Source organism: Notothenia rossii, assembly GCF_949606895.1.
Source record: "Notothenia rossii genome assembly, chromosome: 10".
Classification (NCBI taxonomy): Eukaryota; Metazoa; Chordata; class Actinopteri; order Perciformes; family Nototheniidae; genus Notothenia; species Notothenia rossii.
Genome location: NC_136908.1, coordinates 34,000,950 through 34,025,819, shown reverse-complemented (window position 1 = coordinate 34,025,819; position 24,870 = coordinate 34,000,950). Strand labels below are relative to the sequence as shown.

General features: G+C 42.5%; 3 protein-coding genes across 4 annotated transcripts; 1 reads left to right on the top strand and 2 right to left on the bottom strand.

Moving 5' to 3' along the window:
- Positions 1-612: 612 nt before the first annotated feature.
- Positions 613-3,611, bottom strand: snapin (SNAP associated protein). The gene is made up of 4 exons (XM_079654755.1): positions 3,480-3,611; positions 2,800-2,846; positions 2,141-2,259; positions 613-1,025 (listed from the first exon to the last, which is right to left on the bottom strand). Exons 1-4 carry the CDS (start codon positions 3,593-3,595, stop codon positions 918-920), a joined length of 390 nt encoding a protein of 129 aa, XP_079510881.1. The 5' UTR covers positions 3,596-3,611; the 3' UTR covers positions 613-917.
- Positions 3,612-3,688: 77 nt separating this feature from the next.
- On the top strand, positions 3,689-24,658 carry chtopa (chromatin target of PRMT1a). Of its 2 annotated transcripts, none has more exons than XM_079654753.1 (6): positions 3,689-3,936; positions 14,849-15,746; positions 16,007-16,157; positions 21,672-21,846; positions 21,937-22,086; positions 23,753-24,658. In XM_079654753.1, the coding sequence occupies exons 2-6, from the start codon at positions 15,646-15,648 to the stop codon at positions 23,947-23,949; spliced, it is 774 nt and encodes a 257-aa protein (XP_079510879.1). In that variant the 5' UTR covers positions 3,689-3,936; positions 14,849-15,645; the 3' UTR covers positions 23,950-24,658. The 2 variants fall into 2 exon arrangements, with proteins under 2 accessions (XP_079510879.1, XP_079510880.1); XM_079654754.1 differs by having other exon boundaries at positions 3,691-3,936; positions 14,849-14,934.
- LOC307022140 (E3 SUMO-protein ligase ZBED1-like) lies at positions 16,164-21,665 on the bottom strand. The gene is made up of 2 exons (XM_079654752.1): positions 18,690-21,665; positions 16,164-18,562 (listed from the first exon to the last, which is right to left on the bottom strand). Exons 1-2 carry the CDS (start codon positions 20,178-20,180, stop codon positions 18,164-18,166), a joined length of 1,890 nt encoding a protein of 629 aa, XP_079510878.1. The 5' UTR covers positions 20,181-21,665; the 3' UTR covers positions 16,164-18,163.
- Positions 24,659-24,870: the final 212 nt, after the last annotated feature.

The following is a 24,870-nucleotide window of genomic DNA, read 5'->3' as shown; positions in this document are numbered from 1 at the left end:
AAACCAGTCAGTATCTGGTGTGAGGGTTAGGATTAGGGTAATGTTGTGAATCGAGTGGCCCATGGTGGTGATGGGGTTATGGTATGGGCAGGCGTATGTTATGGACGATGAACACAGGCCACTCGATTCACAACATTACCCTAACCCCGGACCCCCCCAATAAAGCAAAAATGCATGTTTCAGAGTGGCCTTTTATTGTGGCCAGCCTAAGGCACACATGTGCAATAATCATGCTGTCTAATCAGCATCTTGATATGCCACACCTGTGAGGTGGGATGGATTACCTCGGCAAAGGAGAAGTGCTCACTCTCACAGATTTTTTCAGATTTGTGAACAATATTTGAGAGAAATGGTTATTTTGTGTATATAGAAAATGTTTTAGATCTTTGAGTTCATCTCATGAAAAATGGGAGCAAAAACAAAAGTGTTGCGTTTATATTTTTGTTCAGTGTATCAGTCGTGTTGTAAACCACTGCTTGTTACAGTTAACTGAACCCATTCTAAACTGCAACTTAAAAAAAAGTGAATTTCATAGAATGCTAGTCAGGTTTGTAAAGCACCGTCTCCCAGAACAAGAGCGTAAAGTTGGCATGAAGACATTCTAAAGAACAATTCAAGCATGTTATTATGGCTTTGGAATTAACTTGCATGCCGATTGCGATCAAAGTTTTTTTTTTTTACATGCTCCTCATGGGTTTAAGCATTTATCTTATCTGTAGAATCAATCTGCTGATACTGTAAAGCTGATTCTGTTGTCTGTCAGTCTTACGCTTAGCAGGTGGCAGACAGGATCTTTAGAATGCCAAAACCATGAGCAGTTCATTAGACAGACTGCTAATTAAATGTCAAAGGACAGCGTGTCCTCCTTGTGTTAGTTCAGTAGTGATCAGGACAGTCCGCAGAGCTGGAGCCGGGGCTCAGGATTTGCTGGGGGAGCGGGAGGGGAACGCTCCCGAAGCCTCCAGCATGGTCTTCCTGCGGGCCGTCTCCTTGGCAACATTGTGGTTGAGTCGCCTCAGACGTTCCTAGAGACACAATAATAATGTTATGTTTGTTTTGTTTAACAGTCTGTGTGCTTTTCTGACTTTAATCTTGGTCGGTAATTAAGGAGGTGATGCTTGTAGTTATGGCAGGTTATAGCATGGCTTAGTTGAATACTAGATTCCAATTGGTCAATTTGGACATTCAGCGGTCAGCTCGATTGCAAAAAGAGACTATTGCTAAAGCAGTCTGATCAAGGGACTATGTGTAGTACGCTCAATTAAACATCAGAGGTGGCCCAGAAAACACAGTGGAAAACGGTTTAGATATTCATTTGTATATTTGTGGAAAGCACAACATTTTGAATTCATAATGGTTAAGTGTCTTCCATAAAGAAGGTGACACAGATAAGAAAAGGCAACAGAGAAGGAAGAAGGTTAAAGACACAGAGAGCTGGAGGAAAGAGAGTTTGGACGAAGACAGACAGGAAGTAAACACTAAAGGGGACACAGTACAAGGGAACACACTCTTTTGCTCTGGCAATGTTTAAGGACTGGCTAACGGAAAAGAAAACTTGAAGAGACTTGGACAGTCCTGCTGCACATTATCTCTCACATAGTGATAGTAAGATATACTAGAAGTACTTGAGTATTTGTATAGTAATGTCACTGGTAGAACTAATCATGAGAGGTCAAACAGGTATAGAGAAGTTGTTGGTAGTAGTGGTTTTAAAACTAAGACGAATTCTATGACAATAGTCATAGCCGTGCAGTAGTAGTAATAGTATTAGCATTTAGTGTAATAAACATTTAAAGATGTAATAAAAAGGCGAACATTAGGAGCTGTGCAACTGATGAATCCAAGTTCAATATATTTTTTCTCTTTTAGCAATGCTAAACATCTGTCTATTTGGCTACTAAACTCTTCAGTATGTTCCCCAGCTAATCTCTGACTGTGTCTGTCTGCTGCCGAGGTTGTGTACAGTGGCTTTTTACAGCCTTTTCTCAAAAGGAAATCATTGTAGTGAGAGCAGCGTTTACAGGCCAGTAAACCAAAACAGTCCTGTTTAGGGACACTGCAGAATCAAAAAAGTACAGTCAGTCAAAAACATGAATACGTGCTGTTTTAAGAAGTCACACAACAAAGACTTGCCACTGACCTGAGCATTCTGCAGTATATTGTTTACTAGCACTACTCTACGCCTTGCATTCAGCAGCTTCTTTACATAAGGGTCCAGGTCCAGAGCCACCTTCTGATGTTCATTTATCCGGCATAACTCTGCAAAGAGTGGACATTAAATGACACAAAAGAACATACCAAAGTTAGCAAAGATGCAGTCTAATGTACATTGTACATTTAAAAAAACACATATCTAAATGTATCAGAATTACTTTAATGGCAAGGCAAGTGTTTAAAAATACACATTGCATGTAATGTGCTGTATTCACAGAAATAGATGTACAACTAAAATAGGATAACACAGTTTAATTAGGGCTGTAGATAATATGGAATGATTGACAGGTTGCCTTATGTACCTCATGTAATGCCTCAGTAGATGGATATGATGGTGTGCACTGATGCTAATGTTTATATAGACAGTAATGATATATTTAACATATTCAAACAAACATTAGAATTTGAACTATGCAATATATGGTGTAGCCTACTGGTACGCTGGTTGTTTGCTCTATTGACAGCATGACTATCTGGTAGAAATTGTTCTTGTGTATTAGGGCAGTTCAATTAAATACATAACAAGACAAGCAAGTCTGGGATTCAACAAACACAACATAAATAAATGAATAATCTAAATTGTACCTGTGGCCAGATTATCTATATGCTCTCTCAATTCTACCTGGCTTTCTCTGCAAAGAAAGAAGAATCACATTAATCCAGAAATCCCCCACCTCCAACCAACATAGGTCTTTTCACAAGCTGACATACACAATCACACTCACTGGTTACAGTTGGTTTTGCAAGTATGAGTGGGGATGTAATATGATTTAATGACAGCCATTTTTTATTTAATTATTGTATTTATTATTAGTGTTTCATATATTTTTTTTATACATGTTATTTTTTTGGGAGGAAGTACAATTTTCTGTTATATTGAAATTCGGGAACCCCAAGTCATTCAGTAGATGAATACAAAAGAATCGTATTAATCCAGAGGACACAAAGAAGCGAATCCTCAGGATGTTATGGGTTCAGTCACAGAACAGCTGGGAAGGTTAGGTTTATCATCATTTAGAAGCGGAAACGCAATTAATTCAACATGACAAAGGTAGTACCCAAGTGACACGTACTGCTGTGTACTAATCTGATTTAAAAGTTAACATTTAGATTGTGAATCATAAAGGAATAACACCACCGGGTGACATCTCCTAGTCACGAGACTTCAATGGACTCACAGCGGCTGCAGCTCGTATGAGGTAGCAGAATCACCTGGAAGAATAAATATAACGTCACCTAGATATTACATAATAATGCGCATTTACCTGACTGAGTGTACATGCAGATCAAGCTGCTGAATAGCTGGTTTCAATACGTCTAGCAAACCCTCTGCTACAGCATCTTTGCCCGAGGGAGTAGCCACTACAGCCGAGGAAGCCATTTTGATATACCGTAAACAGGGCCAGACCGGAAGCTACGTCATCGTGACGTTGGAGACATAAGGCTCTCTCCATTTTCTTACGTTGAACCGTCCATAGCTAGCAGCACCATTTTGGGAAGACTCACTGTTAAAACCCTGTCTGCAGCATTATTTCAATATTCTGTGATTAACAGACCCACTAGAGTTAGTTCAAATCTTACAGTGCGTAGTTAAGAAGGTAGTTTTTTGTAGTTTATATTTAAACACAAGAAAACAAGGACACCGTGCCGTACCTGCTAGCTAGCTACCAAAGCTAACCCTAGCTAGCTGTAAGGCTTTTCTCGACCGACGCCACAATCACTGTAAGTAACAAAATATAAAAAGTATTGTTGGAATATAAATTGTAATTGACTTTATCAAGTGCTTTAGCAAAAACAAGTCAACCCGTTTTTTTTGTTTGTAGTTTCTCGGGCTCGAGATAAATGACATGTAAACGCTTCTCTGCGGAGGTGGAAGAAGTACTCTTTATTTTTTTGTTTACTTAAGTAAAAGTAGCTTTTACTAAATACTCTTGTCACAAGTAAAGGGCCTGCATTCAAAACCTAACTTTAGTCAAAGTACTCGGTATTGGCATCAACATTTGACATAAAGTGCCAAAAGTCAAGTTTTCGTGCAGAATGGCCATTTTCAGAATAATATATATAATATATGCTTTTTAATTATTGATCCTCTAATGTGTCTATCATTTAACTTATTCAGCTAGTAAAGGAGGAGGCCAGTTGATATAAACTTAACACAAAAAGCAAGGACATTTATGTTTGGTAGATATTTTCTTTGTTGTATCAATGCTTTTTGGCAATACATCTTTTACCGTTGGACATTTGGGAGGAACAAGCATTGAGTTGAGATGAGCAGCCGAGCTGAGTATGTGGGTTGCGCCCATGAAAAATGTGACAATCTCCAAATCTGGTATATATATTTATTATAATAATAGGAACTTGAAAGCTTACTAGTAACTTAAACTATGAATCTAGTGGATTACAAAAGTAAAGCATTTGCTTCCAATTTGTAGTGAGTAAAATTATAAAGTACCATCAAATTGTAATACTCAAGTAAAGTACAAGTACTGGAAAATTATACTGTTACTTTCCACCCCTGCTTTTCTTTATTCTTGAACAAAAACTATACGATTTAAATTAAGGTATAGAGCTTCCCTGACATAGCTGAGTAAACTACATGAAAAGTTTTAACCACAGAGCAATGTACTGATACAAACTACCTATTCCCTCTCTCACACACTGACACCTGCTCTGAAGCAGCTGTTGGGTTGGAATTAAACCTCCATGTTCTCACCACTCCCTGGCACATGAGAAGGATACCCGTTTGTCTCTGTGATATCTGGCCAGGCAGCTGTTGGAATATTTGACCTGGCCTACCCTGAAGCCTTAAAATTGATTGTTGCATACTGGCCAACATTTTGTGATTAGGTACACATTAAATGTTAGTTGTGGCCAGTGTTGTAATTTAACACAATTACATTGAACAAGAAGTTTTGTTACCCATTTTGTCTGCATTTCCTATGGTTGTCTCCATTCAGTCAGTGGAAATTAATATGGGGTGTTTCTTTGACTATTTATAGACAAACATTGGCATTACTTGTCGGCAAAAGCTGCGTCGTATTGCGAGTTGATATATGTATATGTATGTATGTATGTGTGTATATATATGTATGTGTGTGTGTGTATATATATATATATATATATATTAGGCTTGGGCGGTATTACGGTATACCAGGGTATTTCGAAATACCGTCGGTATGATTTTCAATACCGTGACGTCACAGACTGTGCGCCAAATCACAGATGCGTTTCATTCTATTACACTGACACGGAGTTTTGACAGGGACGACATTGGTTGTAATGCACAGCACGCGCCAGCAGAGGGCAGGGGAGGGCAGTCCGTCTTTCCCGCTCTCAGAGCTCAGCACAGAGCTGAGCTGAGCAAGATGGCGGCAGCATTTGCCGGCCCCGAACTCGGACAACTAGTAAAAAAGAAAAATACCTCTGCGCCTGTTTGGGACTATTTTGGGTTTACTCGTCGCCAGTGACTTCATCCAGCACAACGAGAGACAGAGGCACTTCTTTGGGAATGTTTAAGACGGGGTGAGTGAGTGTTGACATTTTTTAATCCTATGCAACTGGTTGATGGTTTTGTAGTCGAGGTCGGACGGTTTTAAAAACGAAAGCCTTTACGTGCTAAACATTCACGCGAGTAATCCAATGAATCAAATGGAAATAAGGTTTTTAACACATGCACGGAATAATATTGCCAAACTAGTTAGTGAATATAGCAAACTTTATTCAATAAGTCAAGTATTTACTCCCGGAAAATGTTTATGTATGATGATCTATTGTTAACTTAGCTCACTATGGAAACAACGTCGGACATCTACAAACGCGTCCTGTATCCGATCTCAAAATGTGCCATTTGCACAATGTGTCATGTATGCAGCCCTTGTTTTGCACTTGCGCGCACGTCGCGGCACTTTGCGAGCGTCTACCGCTCGGGCTGCATTTTACACCGAACATATAATATACCGTTCGAAACATCTATTTGCCGCCGAACGCCACCTCACTCAAGTCGACCCAAGTCATACCGTCAGTGGCGGCTGGTGGAAAATATTTTTGGTGGGGCTGTTGATATAGTGAGTAAAAATGTTTACCGCCCATGCCTAATATATGTATCCTTTTTTTTCATACCGTCATACCTTGCTGACATCATACCGTGATGTACGGTATATGACGGTATCAGTCCCAATTTAAGGGGTAATTTCTCCCCCCAAACATTTTTTGAATCACTATATCAACAGCCCCACCAAAAATATTTTCCACCAGCCGCCACTGACGGTATGACTTGGGTCGACTTGAGTGAGGTGGCGTTCAGCGGCAAATAGATATTTCGAACGGTATATTATATGTTCGGTGTAAAATGCAGCCCGAGCCGGTAGACGCTCGCAAAGTGCCGCGACGTGCGCGCAAGTGCAAAACAAGGGCTGCATACATGACACATTGTGCAAATGGCACATTTTGAGATCGGATACAGGACGCGTTTGTAGATGTCCGACGTTGTTTCCATAGTGAGCTAAGTTAACAATATATCATCATACATAAACATTTTCCGGGAGTAAATACTTGACTTATTGAATAAAGTTTGCTATATTCACTAACAAGTTTGGCAATATTATTCCGTGCATGTGTTAAAAACCTTATTTCCATTTGATTCATTGGATTACTCGCGTGAATGTTTAGCACGTAAATGCTTTCGTTTTTAAAACCGTCCGACCTCGACTACAAAACCATCAACCAGTTGCATAGGATTAAAAAAAAAAAAATGTCAACAGTCACTCACCCCGTCTTAAACATTCCCAAAGAAGTGCCTCTGTCTCTCGTTGTGCTGGATGAAGTCACTGGCGACGAGTAAACCCAAAATAGTCCCAAACAGGCGCAGAGGTATTTTTCTTTTTTACTAGTTGTCCGAGTTCGGGGCCGGCAAATGCTGCCGCCATCTTGCTCAGCTCAGCTCTGTGCTGAGCTCTGAGAGCGGGAAAGACGGACTGCCCTCCCCTGCCCTCTGCTGGCGCGTGCTGTGCATTACAACCAATGTCATCCCTTTCAAAACTCCGTGTCAGTGTAATAGAATGAAACGCATCTGTGATTTGGCGCACAGTCTGTGACGTCACGGTATTGAAAATCATACCGACGGTATTTCGAAATACCCTGGTATACCGTCATACCGCCCAAGCCTAATATATATATATATATATATATATATATGTATGTGTGTGTATATATATGTATATATATGTATGTATATATATGTATATATATGTATATGTATATATATATGTATGTGTATGTATATGTATATATATATATATATATGTGTATATATACATATATAATGTGTGTATATATATATATGTGTTCCCGTTAGAGTATTTTTTCGCCGGTCAATTTGAAAAGTGCCGGTCAAAGGTCTTCTTTGTTATTTATTGAGCTTCAAAACAAATAGATATGATTCGATATTAAACAAACTAATTATAGTAGATTAACTACATTATTCAAAAGTGTACAGTAATTTACAATAACACCAGTATAATAAACGGAGCGCTCTCTCCCTCTCCTGACAGCCCGTCAGTATCATGCAGCTCGCGGATCAGTAGCTAATGACTGACCCGACAGTAAAACTAAACATATCTATAACTAGTTTAGGTAGTTTGAGAGGTAATTAAAATAGCTACGTGTGATATTATAACCTGAAGTGTGTATTTTGCTCCGCTCACCGCTGCAGGTGATCATGCAGAGCTGCGTGTCAACTCTTCGGCAGCAGCTGATCTCTCTCTCCCGTCAGATTAGACTTTACTCGCGTTTATGTCCATATCGATCAGATCTAGCTAGTTCTAGCTAATGATATTATTATCAGTGTCATCTGCTTATTAAAAGACACTTAAACAATAAGCATCGCTATGCAACCGGGTGAGGCCGCAAAGTATAGCGCAGCATTATGCATTTGTTTACATTCCCACCTGAACCCTGAGGCATTACCAACAGATAAACGCACAATCAACCCATACAGGACATCTCTTTCTACATATTAAGTGTTAGACATTAGAATTGACTATTCTTGTCTGTCACATACTCTTTAGTCTGTCACATAAGTGGCGCAAGTTGCGCAATTGATGCGGTATTGCGCTAAGGGGAAATTATTTTGACCGGACAGTGACAATTTGACCTGAGAGATTTGCCGGTCTTCAGCATTTTTTACCGGTCATAGTACTACTAACGGGAACTCTGATATATATATATATATATATATATATATATATATATATATATATATATATATATATATATATATATATACACACATACAGTGGGGCAAAAAAGTATTTAGTCAGCCACCAATTGTGCAAGTTCTCCCACTTAAAAGATGAGAGGCCTGTAATTTTCATCCTAGGTACACCTCAACCAGGGCTTAATTTGAGCCGGAACACGCCGGAACATGTTCCGGCACCTCTGAAATTGGATCCGGAACCTTTTTTATTGGATCCGCCACCTCCCGTGTCACTATGAAAAAAAGAAACGCCAAAAAAAAAAAAACGACTGTTTGTTCGGTGTTCAATGTTGTTATATGTCTTGTTAGTGTTTATTCCCCATTGAAGTTCCTCAAAAATCTTGTGTTTGCCTTTTTGATGCGTTTAAATTTTTAAGGTTTTTAGCGGGAGGGGGGGAGACTAGAGGTGTGACACATAGCCTACGCTTGCGCTGGTTGAATACATAATAGTTAGCTTCGTGTCTACAATGTCAAAAAGACAACAAACTTTACTTAACTTTTTCAAAGTCAGTGACCAGCAGTCAGATCCAAAACGATCAAATAGTTTCCGAAAATCATGAGTGTGAAGACCACGGTGGACAGAGCAGTAGTATCCAGCCTACCATCGATGCTGCTAATGCACCTGTCGTTAGAGGGGATATTAGCGACCCCCACGGGGAAGGAGATGAAGGGGACGAGACGGATGATGTGAACTTGGAATCTGCGAGAGATAGTGATGGCGATGAAGCAGGTATTGTCAGGGACACTCACGATGGGCAAATCTGGACAGATGCCCAGTTTACACAGAAGAAAAAAAAGTTATCCATGGCTGACAATGGAAACCGCTGGACTGGGCTGTGCCATTTGCAAACAAGTGGGATCACTGGGTCCGGAAAAAACTGCAGGTGTGAAACTTGCAAAAGAATGGATCTCGGGCTCGGTGACATCATCTGCGCCCGATTAAAAAAAAAAAGAAAAAAAGAAAAAAAAAAGCAAAGAGCCTTAAGGGAAAAGGTTTTTGAGCATGGGAATACCAAAGCACACGCAATGGCATCAACTATTTTGGATAAGGCAAAGGCAAATGTATTTGTTAACGCAGTAGTCAATGCCCAAAATGACCAGGTGCAAACGACTGCCAGAATCTTTCGCACAGCTTACAAGGAGGCCAAGCGTCATAGGCCATCTTATGGATCTGAACATGAGATAGACTGTCAGGAAATGAATGGTGTGGAAATGGGGAGGATTCTCCACTCAAACGTCGCATGTTCTCATATACAACAGCACATTGCAACTGACATGAAAAAAAAAACTGCTTGAAAGGATTGTACCTTGCGCTCCAAAAATCGGACTCATGCTGGACGAGGCCACAGGGTTGAATAAAAAGAGCGCATTAATCGTGTATTTACGAGTGCAGTTGCCAGAGATGGATTCACCAGAGAACATTTTCTTTGAGCTCGTGGAGTTGTGTGATTTTGGTGCAGAAGGCATTGCCCGCAAACTGCTGGATGCCTTACAGCACGCCAAGTTAGACGAGGCCTTCCTCTCAAAAACTCTCGTCGGTCTCACATGTGACGGTGCGTCAGTGATGCTCGGGCGCCACAGTGGGGTGGCAGCTCGACTCAAAAATCTCTTCCCAAACATCATGGTGTGGCACTGCTCTGCGCATCGACTTGAGCTTGCAGTTGGTGATGTGATGAAAGAGATGGGGGCTATGAATCATTTCAAGATCTTCATGGATAAGCTTTACACACTTTACTGCACATCAAACAAAAACCGGCTGGAGCTCAAAGAGTGTGCTGACGGTCTGAACATTCAATTGTGCAAAATTGGCCGGGTGTTAGACAACAGGTGGGTTGCATCCAGTCTCAGAACAGTCGAAGCGGTGTGGAAAAGTTTTGCTGCCCTCAACACACATTTTACACACGCAGCGGAGGATTCTGCTCGCGGGAGCACATCTCGGGAAAGCTACCATGGCTTGGCAAAGCGCCTTTCATCCCATGCCTTTGTTTCCAATCTAGGACTTATGTTTGACGCACTGCAAGAATTGTCAGAGCTATCTCTCGAGCTCCAAAATCGAGAATGCAATATCATAACGGCTCATAAAGCCATTTGCCGACAGATCAGGGTGTTCGAGGCTATGTCTGAGCGGCCCGGACGACACAGCCTATTAAGCCAGCGCGGGGTCGAGGAAAACACCTTTCAAGGAGTACCCCTTCATGCAGGTCGGCTCACTGACAGAACCCTGGACCAGAGGACGTTTTTTGGGAGTCTGGCAAGAAACTTGGAGAAACGCATGCTAGCACTTGGGGGAGACCAATCAGGATACAACAAGCTAATTGAGGATTTAAAAGTGATTTATCCACAATATTGGCCACAGGATCGTGACGCAGACGCGCTGTTTGGAGAGAGTGAAGTTGAGATGCTCTGCCAGCAGTTTTGCATCGAAAGCCCGCGGAGGGTCATCAGGGCATTCAGGGAATACCGTGACAATGATGGGACATTCATCCCAGATGAACTGAAAGACCTCTTGGCTGCGGTCAACACGATCCCCATCTCAAGTGCTGAGTGTGAGAGGGGCTTTTCCCAGATGAACCTAATCTGTTCAGAAAACAGGGCGTCTCTTCTCCCCTCAACGATCTCCTCCCTACTCTTCCTTTGCCTTGTCGGCCCGCCACTTACCCGGTTCAACCCCGTTCCATATGGGAGGTCATGGATTGCAAAAGGACATCGAACTGCACTGGACACAAGGTGCAGAGACAGAAGCAGGAAAATGGAGGCCGGGGGCTCTATGGCTGCTGTATGGGCCGTTTTGGACAAATGATGGTAGGAATATATTTGTCCATGCTGTGTTTGATTATTGGGTGGTCTATGGTTTAATATGTCTGCAAATCTATATTGAAATTGTAACTTCGTAGAAATCGTAATTTTCTCACCTGTTTTGTTTCTCCCGTTAATTTAACGGACAGATATAATTGCTGCTTGTTAAAATGTTGCAGTGTATATATATTTTTTACATTCCGCACTCATTTGGTGCAGTGTTACATCGTTCTGTAATCTGAAGGCTAACAGGCTACAAAAATAAAAATTGACCTGATGTAGAAACATCGTCTGTAAGTGTATTTTTTTGTTTGTTCCCTTACCTCTAACCCCCGTACTGAGCCGCCGGATCCACCCCCCCTCTGCGTTCCGGCACCTCCGACTTTACAAATTAAGCACTGACCTCAACTATGAGACAAAATGAAAAGGAAAAAAAAATAATCCAAAAAATCACATTGTCTGATTTTTTTTTTTAAAGAATTTATTTGCAAATTATGATGGAAAATTTGGTCAATAACAAGCAAACAAGATTTCTGGCTCTCACAGACCTGTAACTTCTTCTTTAAGAGCCTCTTTTGTCCTCTACTTAACTGTATTAATGGCACCTGTTTGAACTCGTTATCAGTATAACAGACACCTGTCCACAACCTCAAACAGTCACACTCCAAACTCCACTATGGCCAAGACCAAAGAGCTGTCAAAGGACACCAGAAACAAAATTGTAGACCTGCACCAGGCTGGGAAGACTGAATCTGCAATAGGTAAGCAGCTTGGTGTGAAGAAATCAACTGTGGGAGCAACTATTAGAAAATGGAAGACATACAAGACCACTGATAATCTCCCTCGATCTGGGACTCCACGCAAGATCTCACCCCGTGGGGTCAAAATGATCACAAGAACGGGGAGCAAAAATCCCAGAACCACACGGGGGGACCTAGTCAATGACCTGCAGAGAGCTGGGACCAAAGTAACAAAGGCTACCATCAGTAACACACTACGCCGCCAGGGACTCAAATCCTGCAGTGCCAGACGTGTCCCCCTGCTTAAGCCAGTACATGTCCAGGCCCGTCTGAACTTTGCTAGAGCATTTAGATGATCCAGAAGAGGATTGGGAGAATGTCATATGGTCAGATGAAACCAAAATAGAACTTTTCTCAACTAGACGTGTTTGGAGGAGAAAGAATGCTGAGTTGCATCCAAAGAACACCATACCTACTGTGAAACATGGGGGTGGAAACATCATGCTTTGGGGCTGTTTTTCTGCAAAGGGACCAGGACGACTGATCGGTATAAAGCAGGGATCACCAACTACATTTGTCCAAGGGCCAAAATGTATCCAATTAGACACTCGTGGGCCAGCGATTTTTATATAGCCCAGAATTTTGAAGTTGTTGACCGGGGGGGATTACATTTTGTAAATGTAATCAGTTACTGAATACTGAATACATGCTCTGAAAGTAATCAGAATACAGTTACAGTTACGTGTCTTAAACGTATTCAGATTACTTTTAGAATACTTTTGGCATACTTTCTTTTTCCGTAACAGATGGGTATGTTTTGGTGAACAGGACACACTTATTTTACTGTTTTAATGGCTTATCAAGAACTCAAACACAACATCTTTGTCATTCTGGACAGCTCCCTCTCATCTGCACCCCACATAAAAAACATCACCCGGACTGCATTCTTTGTACTGTCTTAAAACCTTTCCTTAGAATATGTTATGAATTGTAAGGTGTCCTTGGGTGCTTTGAAAGGCGTCCCTAAATAGAATGAATTATTATTTATTATCTGAAACGATGTAATAACTTTAAAAACTTTTTCCAGTCACTTGCCCCATGCATTCAGCAGCAGCAGGCCATTCACTTTGATTTGATCCCGTTATGAAATGTCATCATTTCGACAATAAATAAATGCTACATAAACGTTATCTTACACATTTTATCTAACGATCTCTGTTTCTAACTTTCAATATATTTAAAAAGAGATCTCTCTCTCTCATCTGCGTGCGGGGGCGGGGCCACAGACACGCTGCCTGCATCTCTCTCTCGCTCACAGACATGCTGCAGCGCTGTGCAGTGTGCACACAGTTCTGCCGGTAATGAATATTACTTTTTGTGAGGAAACTTTTCCACCAATAATTCCAGTAAGTATTCTAAAATGTATTCACTTCAGGTTTATGAAAGTAACTGTAATCAGATTACTCGTTTTTCAAATGTAACGCCAGCTGAATACAGTTAGCCTACTTGATTTTTGTATTCTGATTACGTAACGCCGTTACATGTATTCCGTTACAACCCAACCCTGTTTCTAGGCTACTGTCCCGCCTTAGCTCCTGCCTCTCTGTTTGACTCTATCGCAGCTGGACTACTGCTGTGGTGGTGCGAAGCGCACAAAGCAGACTCTTCACAACGAAGGATCACTTCTTCTTCAAGGCAGGGAAGGTTTCGCAGTACGCAGTCTACTGTCCCGCAGCTGCTGCCTCTCTGTTGGACTCCGGTACTGCACCTTACTCACGAGACGTTGTAAAAAATGGGTGGGGGCGAACGCACTAACCACTCCGCCAACGCCACAGTCACCCCCGTCGTGCGGGCCGGATGAGAATGTCTGGCGGGCCGAATGTGGCCCGCGGCTGCCAGTTGGTGGTCACTGGTGTAAAGGAAAGAATGAATGGGGCCATGTATCGTGAGATTTTGAGTGACAACCTCCTTCCATCAGCAAGGGCATTGAAGATGGAACGTGGCTGGGTCTTTCAGCATGACAATGATCCCAAACACACCGCCCGGGCAACGAAGGAGTGGCTTCGTAAGAAGCATTTCAAGGTCCTAGAGTGGCCTAGCTGGTCTCCAGATCTCAACCCCATAGAAACTCTTTGGAGGGAGTTGAAAGTCTGTGTTGCCCAGCGACAGCCCAAAAACATCACCGCTCTAGAGGAGATCTGCATGGAGGAATGGGCCAAAATACCAGCAACAGTGTGTGAAAACCTTGTGAAGACTTGCAGAAAACGTTTGACCTCTGTCATTGCCAACAAAGGGTATATAACAAAGTATTGAGATTAACTTTTGTTATTGACCAAATACTTATTTTCCACCATAATTTGCAAATAAATTCTTTAAAAATCAGACAATGTGATTTTCAGTTTTTTTTTTTTTTTTTTTTCATTTTGTTTCTCATAGTTGAGGTGTACCTAGGATGAAAATTACAGGCCTCTCATCTTTTTAAGTGGGAGAACTTGCACAATTGGTGGCTGACTAAATACTTTTTTGCCCCACTGTGTATATATGGAAACCTTGTTAATATTGTTCTGCGTAAGCACCTCCTGTATTTTGTCCGCACGCCATCTTGTCACATGAATCCTTCTCAAAGTTTTATTAATGAGGCCCCTGGTATTTTCTCGTGACACATCAAAGACACTTGCTCTATCGGATTGTAGGGTCATGATCATGACGATCTCCAGAGAGCACTTCATAACAGTTAGTAAGCTACAGCTTGTGGTGCAATTTAATGTTCTTTTATGATGTGTTATTGCAGTGTACATTTGGACTGCCAGTAGAACTTTTTTTATTTCTGTCTTTCTGTTTGCAGGAGCCTGCAAGCGAAGTCAAAATGAGTGCACCCTCCTCCCAAAAAGTGGTCCTGAAAAGCACCACCAAGGTGTCCCTGAATGAGCGGTGAGGCGCCACGCACCCTGTCAGCAGTTACACACCAGATGCAAGGGCCAGCCTTGGCTTGTGAAGGTTCTAGTGCTCCCTACGGAAGGCTACTGTCGGGGACCGGACCTGACACGGAGGCTATTCTAACTGTCCCCTGTGTGTGCACTGCTCACTCAACCATGTTGGTCCTGTCAATATTTCTTGGGGCAGATGTGATATTAACTTATACTAATTAAGGAGCACACAGTGCTGGCCCAGGCCTAATATCTTTAGTAAGCAGTGCACACCTCTAGACAAGGGGAGAGGGTAAAGGTCATACTGGGTAAGCCTAGGTTATCCTATGCAGGACCAGGCCGCTGTCCTACAAATGCCCTGGCACTCATGCCTCCGGTTACCTTAAACAGCACAGTATGCGTCAAGTATACCCCTATAAAGGGGGGAGGAAGGCTTGAGCTAAACGAGGAAGATGGGGCCCCACCTTTCTGCCTCTCTCAAACCAGTGGAAGTGAAGCACATGCTCCTTTCTTCCCCTCTTCTCTCATTCTTTCTCCTCTCCACTAAGTCTATCAAAGACCTGGTACTCGGTCCTAGCTTGGACGTGACAAGAGCTCCTATGTCCCCTTCCCTCCTGAGTCTCTCAGTGGTTTGTACCACGCGTCACGGTCCATGCTGTAAGTGGCTGGGTGGCCAGGCACTCCTCATGTCCGAGGCCTCTGCTGCTGCAGCACGATGACCCCCCCAGCTGGGCAGCTGGAGGCCTGTAAGTGGCAAAACGCACTCTTCTTCTGGTACCTTCTCTCTGCTACTGTTCTCCAGTCTGTCTTTGCACTGTGAGTTTTTCTTCATCTAAGTTTGCATATCTTGTGCTTGTTTGAAAACAAATGCTAAAACGTTCTGGATGTTCATGAATGAAAGAGAAATTGAGAGCCAACAAGTGGAACATAAGTCTTGCATATAAAACAGCCATCACAGGCTGTGTGGCTTCACCATAATGTGAGACATGACTTGATGTGGAACCTGCTTCCTCCTCTCTATATCCCCTGTCCCCTTCTTTTACTTCCTCCCTCTTTTTCCCCTCCCGCCTTTAAAGCTTCACTAACATGCTGAAGAACAAGCAGCCTGCTGCTGTTAGCATTCGAGCCACCATGCAACAGCAACATTTGGCCAGTGCCCGCAACCGCCGGCTGGCCCAGCAGATGGAGAACCGGCCCTCAGTGCAAGCTGCTCTCAATCACAAGCAGGTGAGGGCAAAGGTCCGACTAGACCTTTGGTTGGAACCATGTTGAGCCACTTTGTAAATTGAAGGTATACCGGCACTGACGCCTATAATATAAAAGTTAATAGAACTGTAACAGCAGTGTTTCCCACAGAATTTGATTCTATTTGTGGGGGCACCGCACCACCACATATTCAGCTCACCGCATATAGGTGTAAGCAGGGGTAAAGTGCTATTTTTATAGGTGTTGTGTGGACCTCACATAGGGGGGTCCGGGGGCAAGCTCCCCCGGGAAGATTTATTTTTAAATATTGAAGTTAAAAGCATTAATCCGGTGCACTTTGAGAGCAAAATGAAGAGATCTATGGATACATCTCTCAACACCCATATGAAACAGAACTGTAAACAGATTTACTTTTTCTTTATGGATATTTTACAAATCACCCTTTTAAACTTTATTCTTGTTTTACTGTCATATAGTATTTCATACCTGTTTTTCATTTATTCTCTTATTTTTTTATAACTATAATGATCATATAAACGTGTGCCTCGGAAATAATTGTTTACATTAATGGTGACCCACTGAGTGTCCTTTAGTTCCCTGAGCCTCTCAGTCTGACAGGAGGGGACTCTCCTCCACTTTGTTGTTGAGAAAACTCCTTATATCCGTTAGCGTAGCTCGCTAGCACCAGAAGCGAACAACAACGATCTCCAGTACCGGTGCGTGCGTGCGTGCGTGCGTGCTCGCGCACACACACAAAATGGCTTGTTCCACACACACACAGAGCCGAGCTTTAATGAAACAGAGACGTAATAGTACTGTACTTCATCATATTATTTTCGAATCAATATTTTTTTCAAATGATTTTCTTTTTTCTTTTTAAATCTTTTTTTTTTTTTTTTTATAACCATTTTTATTCCTGGTCTCTCGACCCCCCCACTTTGAGAACCACTGGTTTAGTCTAACCTTTACAGTGAATTTTCTTGAACGCAACAAAAATGGATCCTTTCATCACTGACCAAGTTTTTAAGGGGTTCGACTTCTTATAATCGGGTTAAATGCTATTGACAATAGCAACAGTTAATGGAACTTTGTCAGATAAGGTTTTAGGTGCTTTGCTTTCTTTGCTAATTAAATGTTGAGTCGAATGCAGTTCAAATGTACCACAAATAAACTCTGACAGTTAAAAGTACCCTTGGCAGAACCGTGGTGTCCTGGGTTTAAAAGCAGGCACTTGTTTTCCAACAGGCAATTCTCATAATCTATGAAAATAAAATTGTTTAGTCTTCGTTTTACTTTAATGTTTTGTATGCTTATTGGTGACTGAAAAGAGATTTATTCACCAGACAGTGCTTGACTTACATGTTGCTATAGTGAGATGATGAATGTGTAGGCAGGCAATCCAGTTGGAATGACAGCTACATGTGTTAAATCAGAAGCTAAAACAATGCTCACTGTTTAACACTGTGAGCTATCATTTAGTCTTTGGTCGAGGTGAAAGTGCTCCTCCCTGATTGGCCAATGCAGTGCCTTGCCATATTCTTGATGCAGCCAAGGCTGAGCCTGGTTCAACCTTTTTTTGTGACACCACCACTACATTGACAGACAAACCCATTATCCTTTAAAAATATTAGGTACAATGGTTAAAACATACTACCCTGTGGGGAAGAAAAGCAGATCCAAATACTAGGGATGTAACGATACCAAAAACTCACGGTACGGTAATACCGCGATAACAAGTCCACGGTACGATATTTATCGAGATATATTGAAGGAAAAAAAAATTCTAAAAAAAAATACAAATTTTTTTTTTTTACTCCAATGTTTTCTTTATTAAATAATAAATCTGATTTGTACAGCATTTAGTATAGTAGTACATTTAAATTGTCAAAACAGTAACAGACTGGAACAAGAACAAGTACTACCAAACAAAAGTATGCATTTTCTTTGTGCAAATAAACAAGAACATTCAATAATCAGACCCTGCAATAAAATAGATTTGAAGTAACTCAACTCAAACTCTCTCTCACTCACTCATCAGACAGGTTTCTTTTCAGGAAGATGAGCATGTCAACATTTCCAGGTAGAAGCTGGGATCTTTGGGCGTTTACAATATCCCCTGCTGTGGAAAAAACTCTCTCACTCGGCACTGATGTGGCTGGGACAGAGAGATATGCTTTGGCCATGGGGGACAGCAGTGGGTAACACTTTGCATTGTCTCTCCACCACTTGAGAGGACAGTCAGAGAGTAAAATAGAGGTCGCTTTGCGGTACAAGTCAATTTCAGCCTGGATACCAGTGTTGTGCTGTGCGACGTGCACTTCTTCACTGAAAGACTCCCCAAGGAGATCTTCGAGTGCTGTCTTTTTGGAAGGAGGAGATTGTTCCTCAGCGTCATGTGCTCTTTCCCCTTCTGTTTCACTAGGGTTCTATGCAAGCAAGCAGAGGTAGAAAAAAAACGTCTTATCTTTCTTTTCACAAAAACAACAGAGGCAAACCCACCTTACGTTATCTGAAAAAGTTACACAGACACAAAAAGAATATTTAAATATGTACCTGGTTCTGCATCTGTGTGGCTTTCAACTTCAGCCTGTCGAAAACGTCCTCCCTCTGACTGTCATTTAGCTGGTGCAAGCTCCGGAACCGGGGGTCCAACGCAGTGCTCTCTTGCAGAAACTTGTTTTGCTCCCCTTGGTATCTGTCTGTAAAGTCCTTCAGTATGGCTCTCTTCATTTGGGCGATGGTGGAGGAGTCCTCATCGCACTGTGCCATGCTTTGCTCTATCATGTGCTTGAGGGGCACAATGAGAGAGACTGTAGGTCGAGACTCATCGCACAGCACGGTGGTTGCTTTTTTCAGCGGTGAGAGAAGCCGAACCATGTCCTCGGCGTCCGTGATGTCAGCTGGTTCAAGAGTGTCTATCTCGCGTGCGTTGCGCCTGACTTCAGCACTGAGTAGCGTTGCAGCGATAGCTTGTTGTTGCTCCAGGTAGCGCTCGAGCATGTCAAGCGAGCTGTTCCATCTTGTGACCACATCCATGATGAGTTTATGCGCAGGCAGGTTTAACATTCCCTGTTTGGTGGCCAGCACAGCTGTGGCAGTTGAACTGCGGTGAAAAAACGCAGCTACACGCCTCACTCTACCAAGCAGACGACTTGCCCGGTTTACGTTCAAACCCGCTTTTGAAGCGAGGTTTAAAGTGTGTGCAAAACACTTTATGTGTGGGGAAAGACCGGCCTCTCTCACCGCTACATCCATATTCCTTGCGTTGTCTGTTACGACAGCAATGCCTTGATTATTGTCGAGTCCCCACTCCAAAACAGCAGATTTTAACACCGTAGCAATGTTTAGTCCAGTGTGTGATGTGAAAAGAGGCCGCGTCTGTAAAACAAAACTTTTAATTTCCCATTCGCTGGTCATAACATGAGCCGTGACTGTAATATAGCTCTGCGTAGCTCGTGAAGTCCACCCATCTGTTGTTATTGAGATGCACTCTGCTTCTTTGAGGCTCTGTGTCACTTTAGCTTTTGTCTCTTGGTACAGAGCGGGTAGCACTGTTCGACTAAAGTATGGCCGTGATGGAATGGCATACTTGGGCTCCAGCGTGTTTACTAACCTCCGAAATCCACTGTTGTCGACCACAGAAAACGGCCTTAAGTCTTTGGCCATGTACTCGCCGATGCACCTTGTTATTTCCTGAGCTCTTGGACTGTTAGGGGGAAGTGGCGCTCCAAATATTTCTGTCAGAGTCAGTTGGCCTGGCTTAGGCATTTTCCTCACAGTAGGTTGTTGTGTTCGGAGCTTTTCTGGGTGGTGATGTGACAAATGACTTCTCATGTTCGATGTGTTTCCCGAATTGTAGGCGACCGTCGCCCGGCAGGATTTGCAAATAGTTTGGCGTTTGTTAGTTTGCTTTTCACCTTTGTCATTTCTTGAAACGGGAAAACCAAAATGCTGCCACACAACAGCTTTAAAAGTCGATGGAGCATCCTCAATTTCACAATTTCTATTTAGTTGGTCAGCACGTTCGTCTACTCCATTCGCCATTTTCTCGTTGGGTCTGAGTGTGAGGGCGGGCTTGCGCGCAAAGGATGATGGGAGTATTCTTGATTAGTATTATGGCGTCCTCTGCTGTTCAAACAAAAACATTACAGTTTTTATTTACAGGGCGAGATATAAATGAATGAACGGTAATATCGCGGTAGATCTTTTCAGTCTCACGACGGTATTGAGCCGTTTCATTACCGCGATACCGCGGTATTCGGTATATCGTTACATCCCTACCAAATACTAGTATACAACATGAGTACATTCATGTTAAAGGTGCGTAAAAGAGAATCACTGTTGACATTGTTGCTTCTAAATAAGCTTTAACTTAACACTTGAAACAAACAATGATTGGGGAACTTAGGTCCATGAAGGCTACCCTGAAGGAAAGACAGTTGTCCCCATAGCTGCACTTCTCACAGCTCTAGTTGATGTAGAAGTGAAACCAGACAGTGCAGGAAGAGCTAGTCATTTAACCTATAGAGACACTATAGTGTTGAAAAGGGTTTTCCAGCCAAGCAGTGAGTATTTTTCCCAATATGACAAAAGGCGCTTTCACACCGGAGTACTTTTCCCAAGAATAGTTCTAATAGTTCCTGGGATTTTGCGTTCGCACCAACTAGATCTGGAACTAGAACTTTTTTCGGGAACCTTTTCACCCCTTTTCAGTCCCTGCTAGAGAGGTTGTACTTTCCTGGGGAGGAAAAGGTTCCAATTTCTGATTGGCAGGGCAAATTTCAAACCACGCCCCGTAAAACTACGAAAAGTTCTGTGAAGCTGCCATTTTATTTGCTCGCATTAGCCCAGCGCACCAACGGAGAGAGACTAGCTTATGGCAACACAAAATAAAACGTGGGAGCGGTGGAGTGATGAGGAGGTGTCGGCGCTTCTGGCGATTTACCCGGGACTTCGGGTGGCGATTTACTCCCACCCGAAGTTGTTTGGGGCCTGCCAGTAAACCCAAAGCAGAAGAAGAAGTGATGTAGGCGGCTTCATTTGCGTGATCCTCCATCAGGGACTTATTCCGGTGTGAACGCGATCTACTAGATAGTTCCGGAACTTAAGAGTTCCGGGAACTATTTCTGGGAAAGGTACTTGGTGTGAAAGCACCTATTGAAAGTGAGTGGTCTTCTGTCTAAGGTTATACTTGCTTCTTTGTGAAATGAATCCCTGAGTTTTAAAGTTGAGGTGTGTGTTTTTGACCACTTAATCAGACAATATGTGATGTGTGAGAGAACCATGGAAGGGAAGAGCTCAGCTACTTTTCTAAAACCAGAACTTTGTTAAGCTGAACTTTTACATTTCACTTTGTTGTTGTTTTTGCTACCGAATGTTCTGTAAAATGTCAAAGGCCCTTTTTCGAACTCTTGTTAAAAATGATTCATGGGTTTGAACGTTGTGTTAAGTGCTTATAACAACCATTTTACTCCTCACATTTGCCGTCCTACATTTTTAACAAAGTCATACTTGCGTCCGTGAATAACTTGTCAGAGCCTGAAGCAGCGCCTGGGGAAGAGCAACATCCAGGCCAGGCTGGGCCGGCCTGTGGGGGCTCTGATGCGGGGAGGAGCTCCTGGAAGCAGAGGAGGGATGAGAGGGATGAACAGGGGAGGCCTTCGAGGACGAGCAAGAGGAGGAATAATGAGAGGTGCCTTGTCCCTGAGAGGTGTGTGTCCACAACATCACTAAATACGTCATTGTCTTCACTGTCGAACCTGGGTGTAGCTCTGTTGTAATGTGACTTTGTGTTGCACAGGGAAGAGAGTGGCTTCTACAGGCGGGCCCGTGCGAGGTCGTGGCTTTGCGGGGCGCCTGGCGATGCGCAGAGCAGGCCGTAACCGTGGAGGACCTGTAGGCAGAGGAGGAGCTCTGTCCCGAGGAGCTGCACGAGGAGGAGTTGCCAGAGGTGAGAGTGCTAATGGTTAACTCTATAAAGAGTGAGGTCGGACCCTGAAGTTAGCATTGCTTGGGATCCTTATACCAAAAGCCAAAGGGATTTTTCCTTTCGAATGTTACAGAAATAAGCTCGGTTAAAACAAACAATTACATTTACTCAACTACTTAACATATTTGAGGTACTTGTATTTTCATTGACTGCTTTCTATTTTTACTGTACTTCATTTTGGAAGACCATTTTGTACCTTTTACTCAACTTTTACTTTACTAACACCCAATACTTAGGAATGGGTTTTAAAATATGATTGTTTTACAGTTCCCGCTTCTTAAATGTGAAGATTTGCGGCTTTTGTTTTAAAACATGTTGGATTACTTTTACTACGAATACTTGAAGTACATTTTCCTAATCATACTTAAATACTTTTACTTTACTAGTACCATTCTCAATGCAGTACTTTAACTTGAAATTAAGTATTTCCACACTATGGTATTTGTACTTTTACTCAATTAAAGAATCTGAATACTAGCTTCCACCATTGCAATAATTCGTACATGTTTTTTGTTTTGCAGGATAATCTCCACATACTACACAACTGACAAAAGCAAACGTATACGTTAGGCTGTAGAGGACAGGTCATAGTGGCATGACTTCATGTCACCACCGCTAAGATAAAGGCAGCTAATATTCGCCATGATCATGCTCAATAGTCTCACCCCTAGATTCCACCGGGTCCGTCTGCGGCGCGTTACGGCAGCACCGCGGTTTTGGTCCGGCCTCCTCCGGCGTCATACCCTACCGGGCGCATTTCAGAAGCGGAGCGTCTTGCCTGCCGGCTCGCAGTTTTAGTTGATTTGGGCATATTTCCTGGACAGGCTACTTTGTACAGACAAAGTTAATAATAATTGTAATATCCCAGTTATAAACGACATGAATCAAAGATGTGTTGTACTTTAATGGTAAAAAAATGCATTCATCATCATAATTATTCTATATATATATATATATAATTTACACAGTGCCTGTAAACCGGAGGATAACGCTGGCATTTCGCCTCCTACTTGAAAGACTACGGAGGGATAGGGTCTGCAAAATTAGTTTGTGTATATATATGTGCTATATGCTCTGACCGTTCCACTTCCTGCCTGCCCGACCTTACATTACGGCTGCGCCGCGTCAAAAATAGGATTCATCCTAATTTTAGAGAAGCCCTGCGTCAAGGCGCTTCTGAGCCATAACGCGCCATGTGTGGTGGAATAGCACCCATTGATTAGTGTCCGTGAGCACCGCGGCGCGGTCGTAGCGCGCCGCAGACGGACACGTGGAATCTAGGGGTCATTCAATACTCACTCGCTAGCAACTGCTGTTTTTATGACTCATTGAGGCTACAGACATTCACCAGTGTGGTTATCACTGATCTATTTTATGTTGTAGAACAAAATGTGAAAATCTTCTGATCTAGTTTCAACTACAGATATCAGGCTTCCAACTCAAAAAGTATTTAAGACAAGCAAACGGAATGTGCTAAAATGCTAACTCATCCCTGGGTTTTACGACTTATTCCTGCGCCACTCTAATTATGTGAGGGAATAAGATGCCTCTGTCTGCTCCTAAAGAGACACTGAGTAGAACTGTTGACTCAGTGCAGTTCATCCATTGTTTGTCTGTCTGCTTACAGGCCGCGGTGGCCTGCGAGGGCGCGGTGGCTTTGCCGGTCGAGGTGGGCGCGGGCGGGGTCGAGGAGTAGACCGGCAGTCTGTGACCCGGGAACAACTGGACAACCAGCTGGATGCCTACATGTCAAAAACCAAAGGTCACCTGGACGCGGAGCTGGACGCCTACATGGCGCAGGCAGACCCCGACAGCATGGAGTAACGGCGCAGACACATGGAGAGCCACTGCACAACAGCTGAACTCACACGAGTGTAGGCCGGGCTGAGAAATGATTGTGTTTGTAATTTAGAGGAGAGTGGTGACTTTGGAACAGCAAGAGATCAAGGTTTCACTTGAATGTGCTTCGACCACTGCTCAATTCTGCATCAACGTGCTCCTGCAAACCCCCTGTAAATCTGGAATAACTTTGTGAAGGGACCTTTCTAAACATTAACAAAACCCTGCTGTCAATAGAAGTGTTTTTTTATTCTTTTTTCTTTTTTTAAATATGACCTGAAAAACACTTAAGACATTTGGGACAGATCTCTGTAAAGCTCCGTTCTCCAGGCGATGTGCTTAACCTTCTTTGGAAATCTATTTTGAATGACGCCTGTTTATTTTGTACTCTTCTTTTAAATGTGATTTTAGCGTTAGTGTGCTCAGACCTTTGGGGATTGATTCATTTGCTTATCTTGGAAATGTTTGCAATGCAACAATTTTCTAAATTATTTGTTAAAAGAATGTAAGCAAAGAGTTCAAAGCCAAGTATCCATTTGTTATTGTTTTGTATTTAAAAGATGTACACTTTTTTTTGTTCCTTTGTATCTTCCAGCTGTCGGCATTCTTCAGTACGCCGCTGACATCCTTAACCTGTACTTGAGAGCATTTGTATGACTTTATCCAAAGCAAGTAAAATAGGTTTTAATTCAAATGGAATTGGTTTCCCTAATTGAGTCCATCGTATACATTTGAATGGGGTATAATTGTTGCCAGCAGAATAAAAAAAGTACGAAGGGATAAGACAACCTGTTGCTGCAAATAGAGAAATGCTTGTAGTTCTATATTTATTATACGAATTTAGATTTTGGTTACATCAAAGTGAAATATTGATTTGTCATCTGTTAAATACTAATGGACATGCAT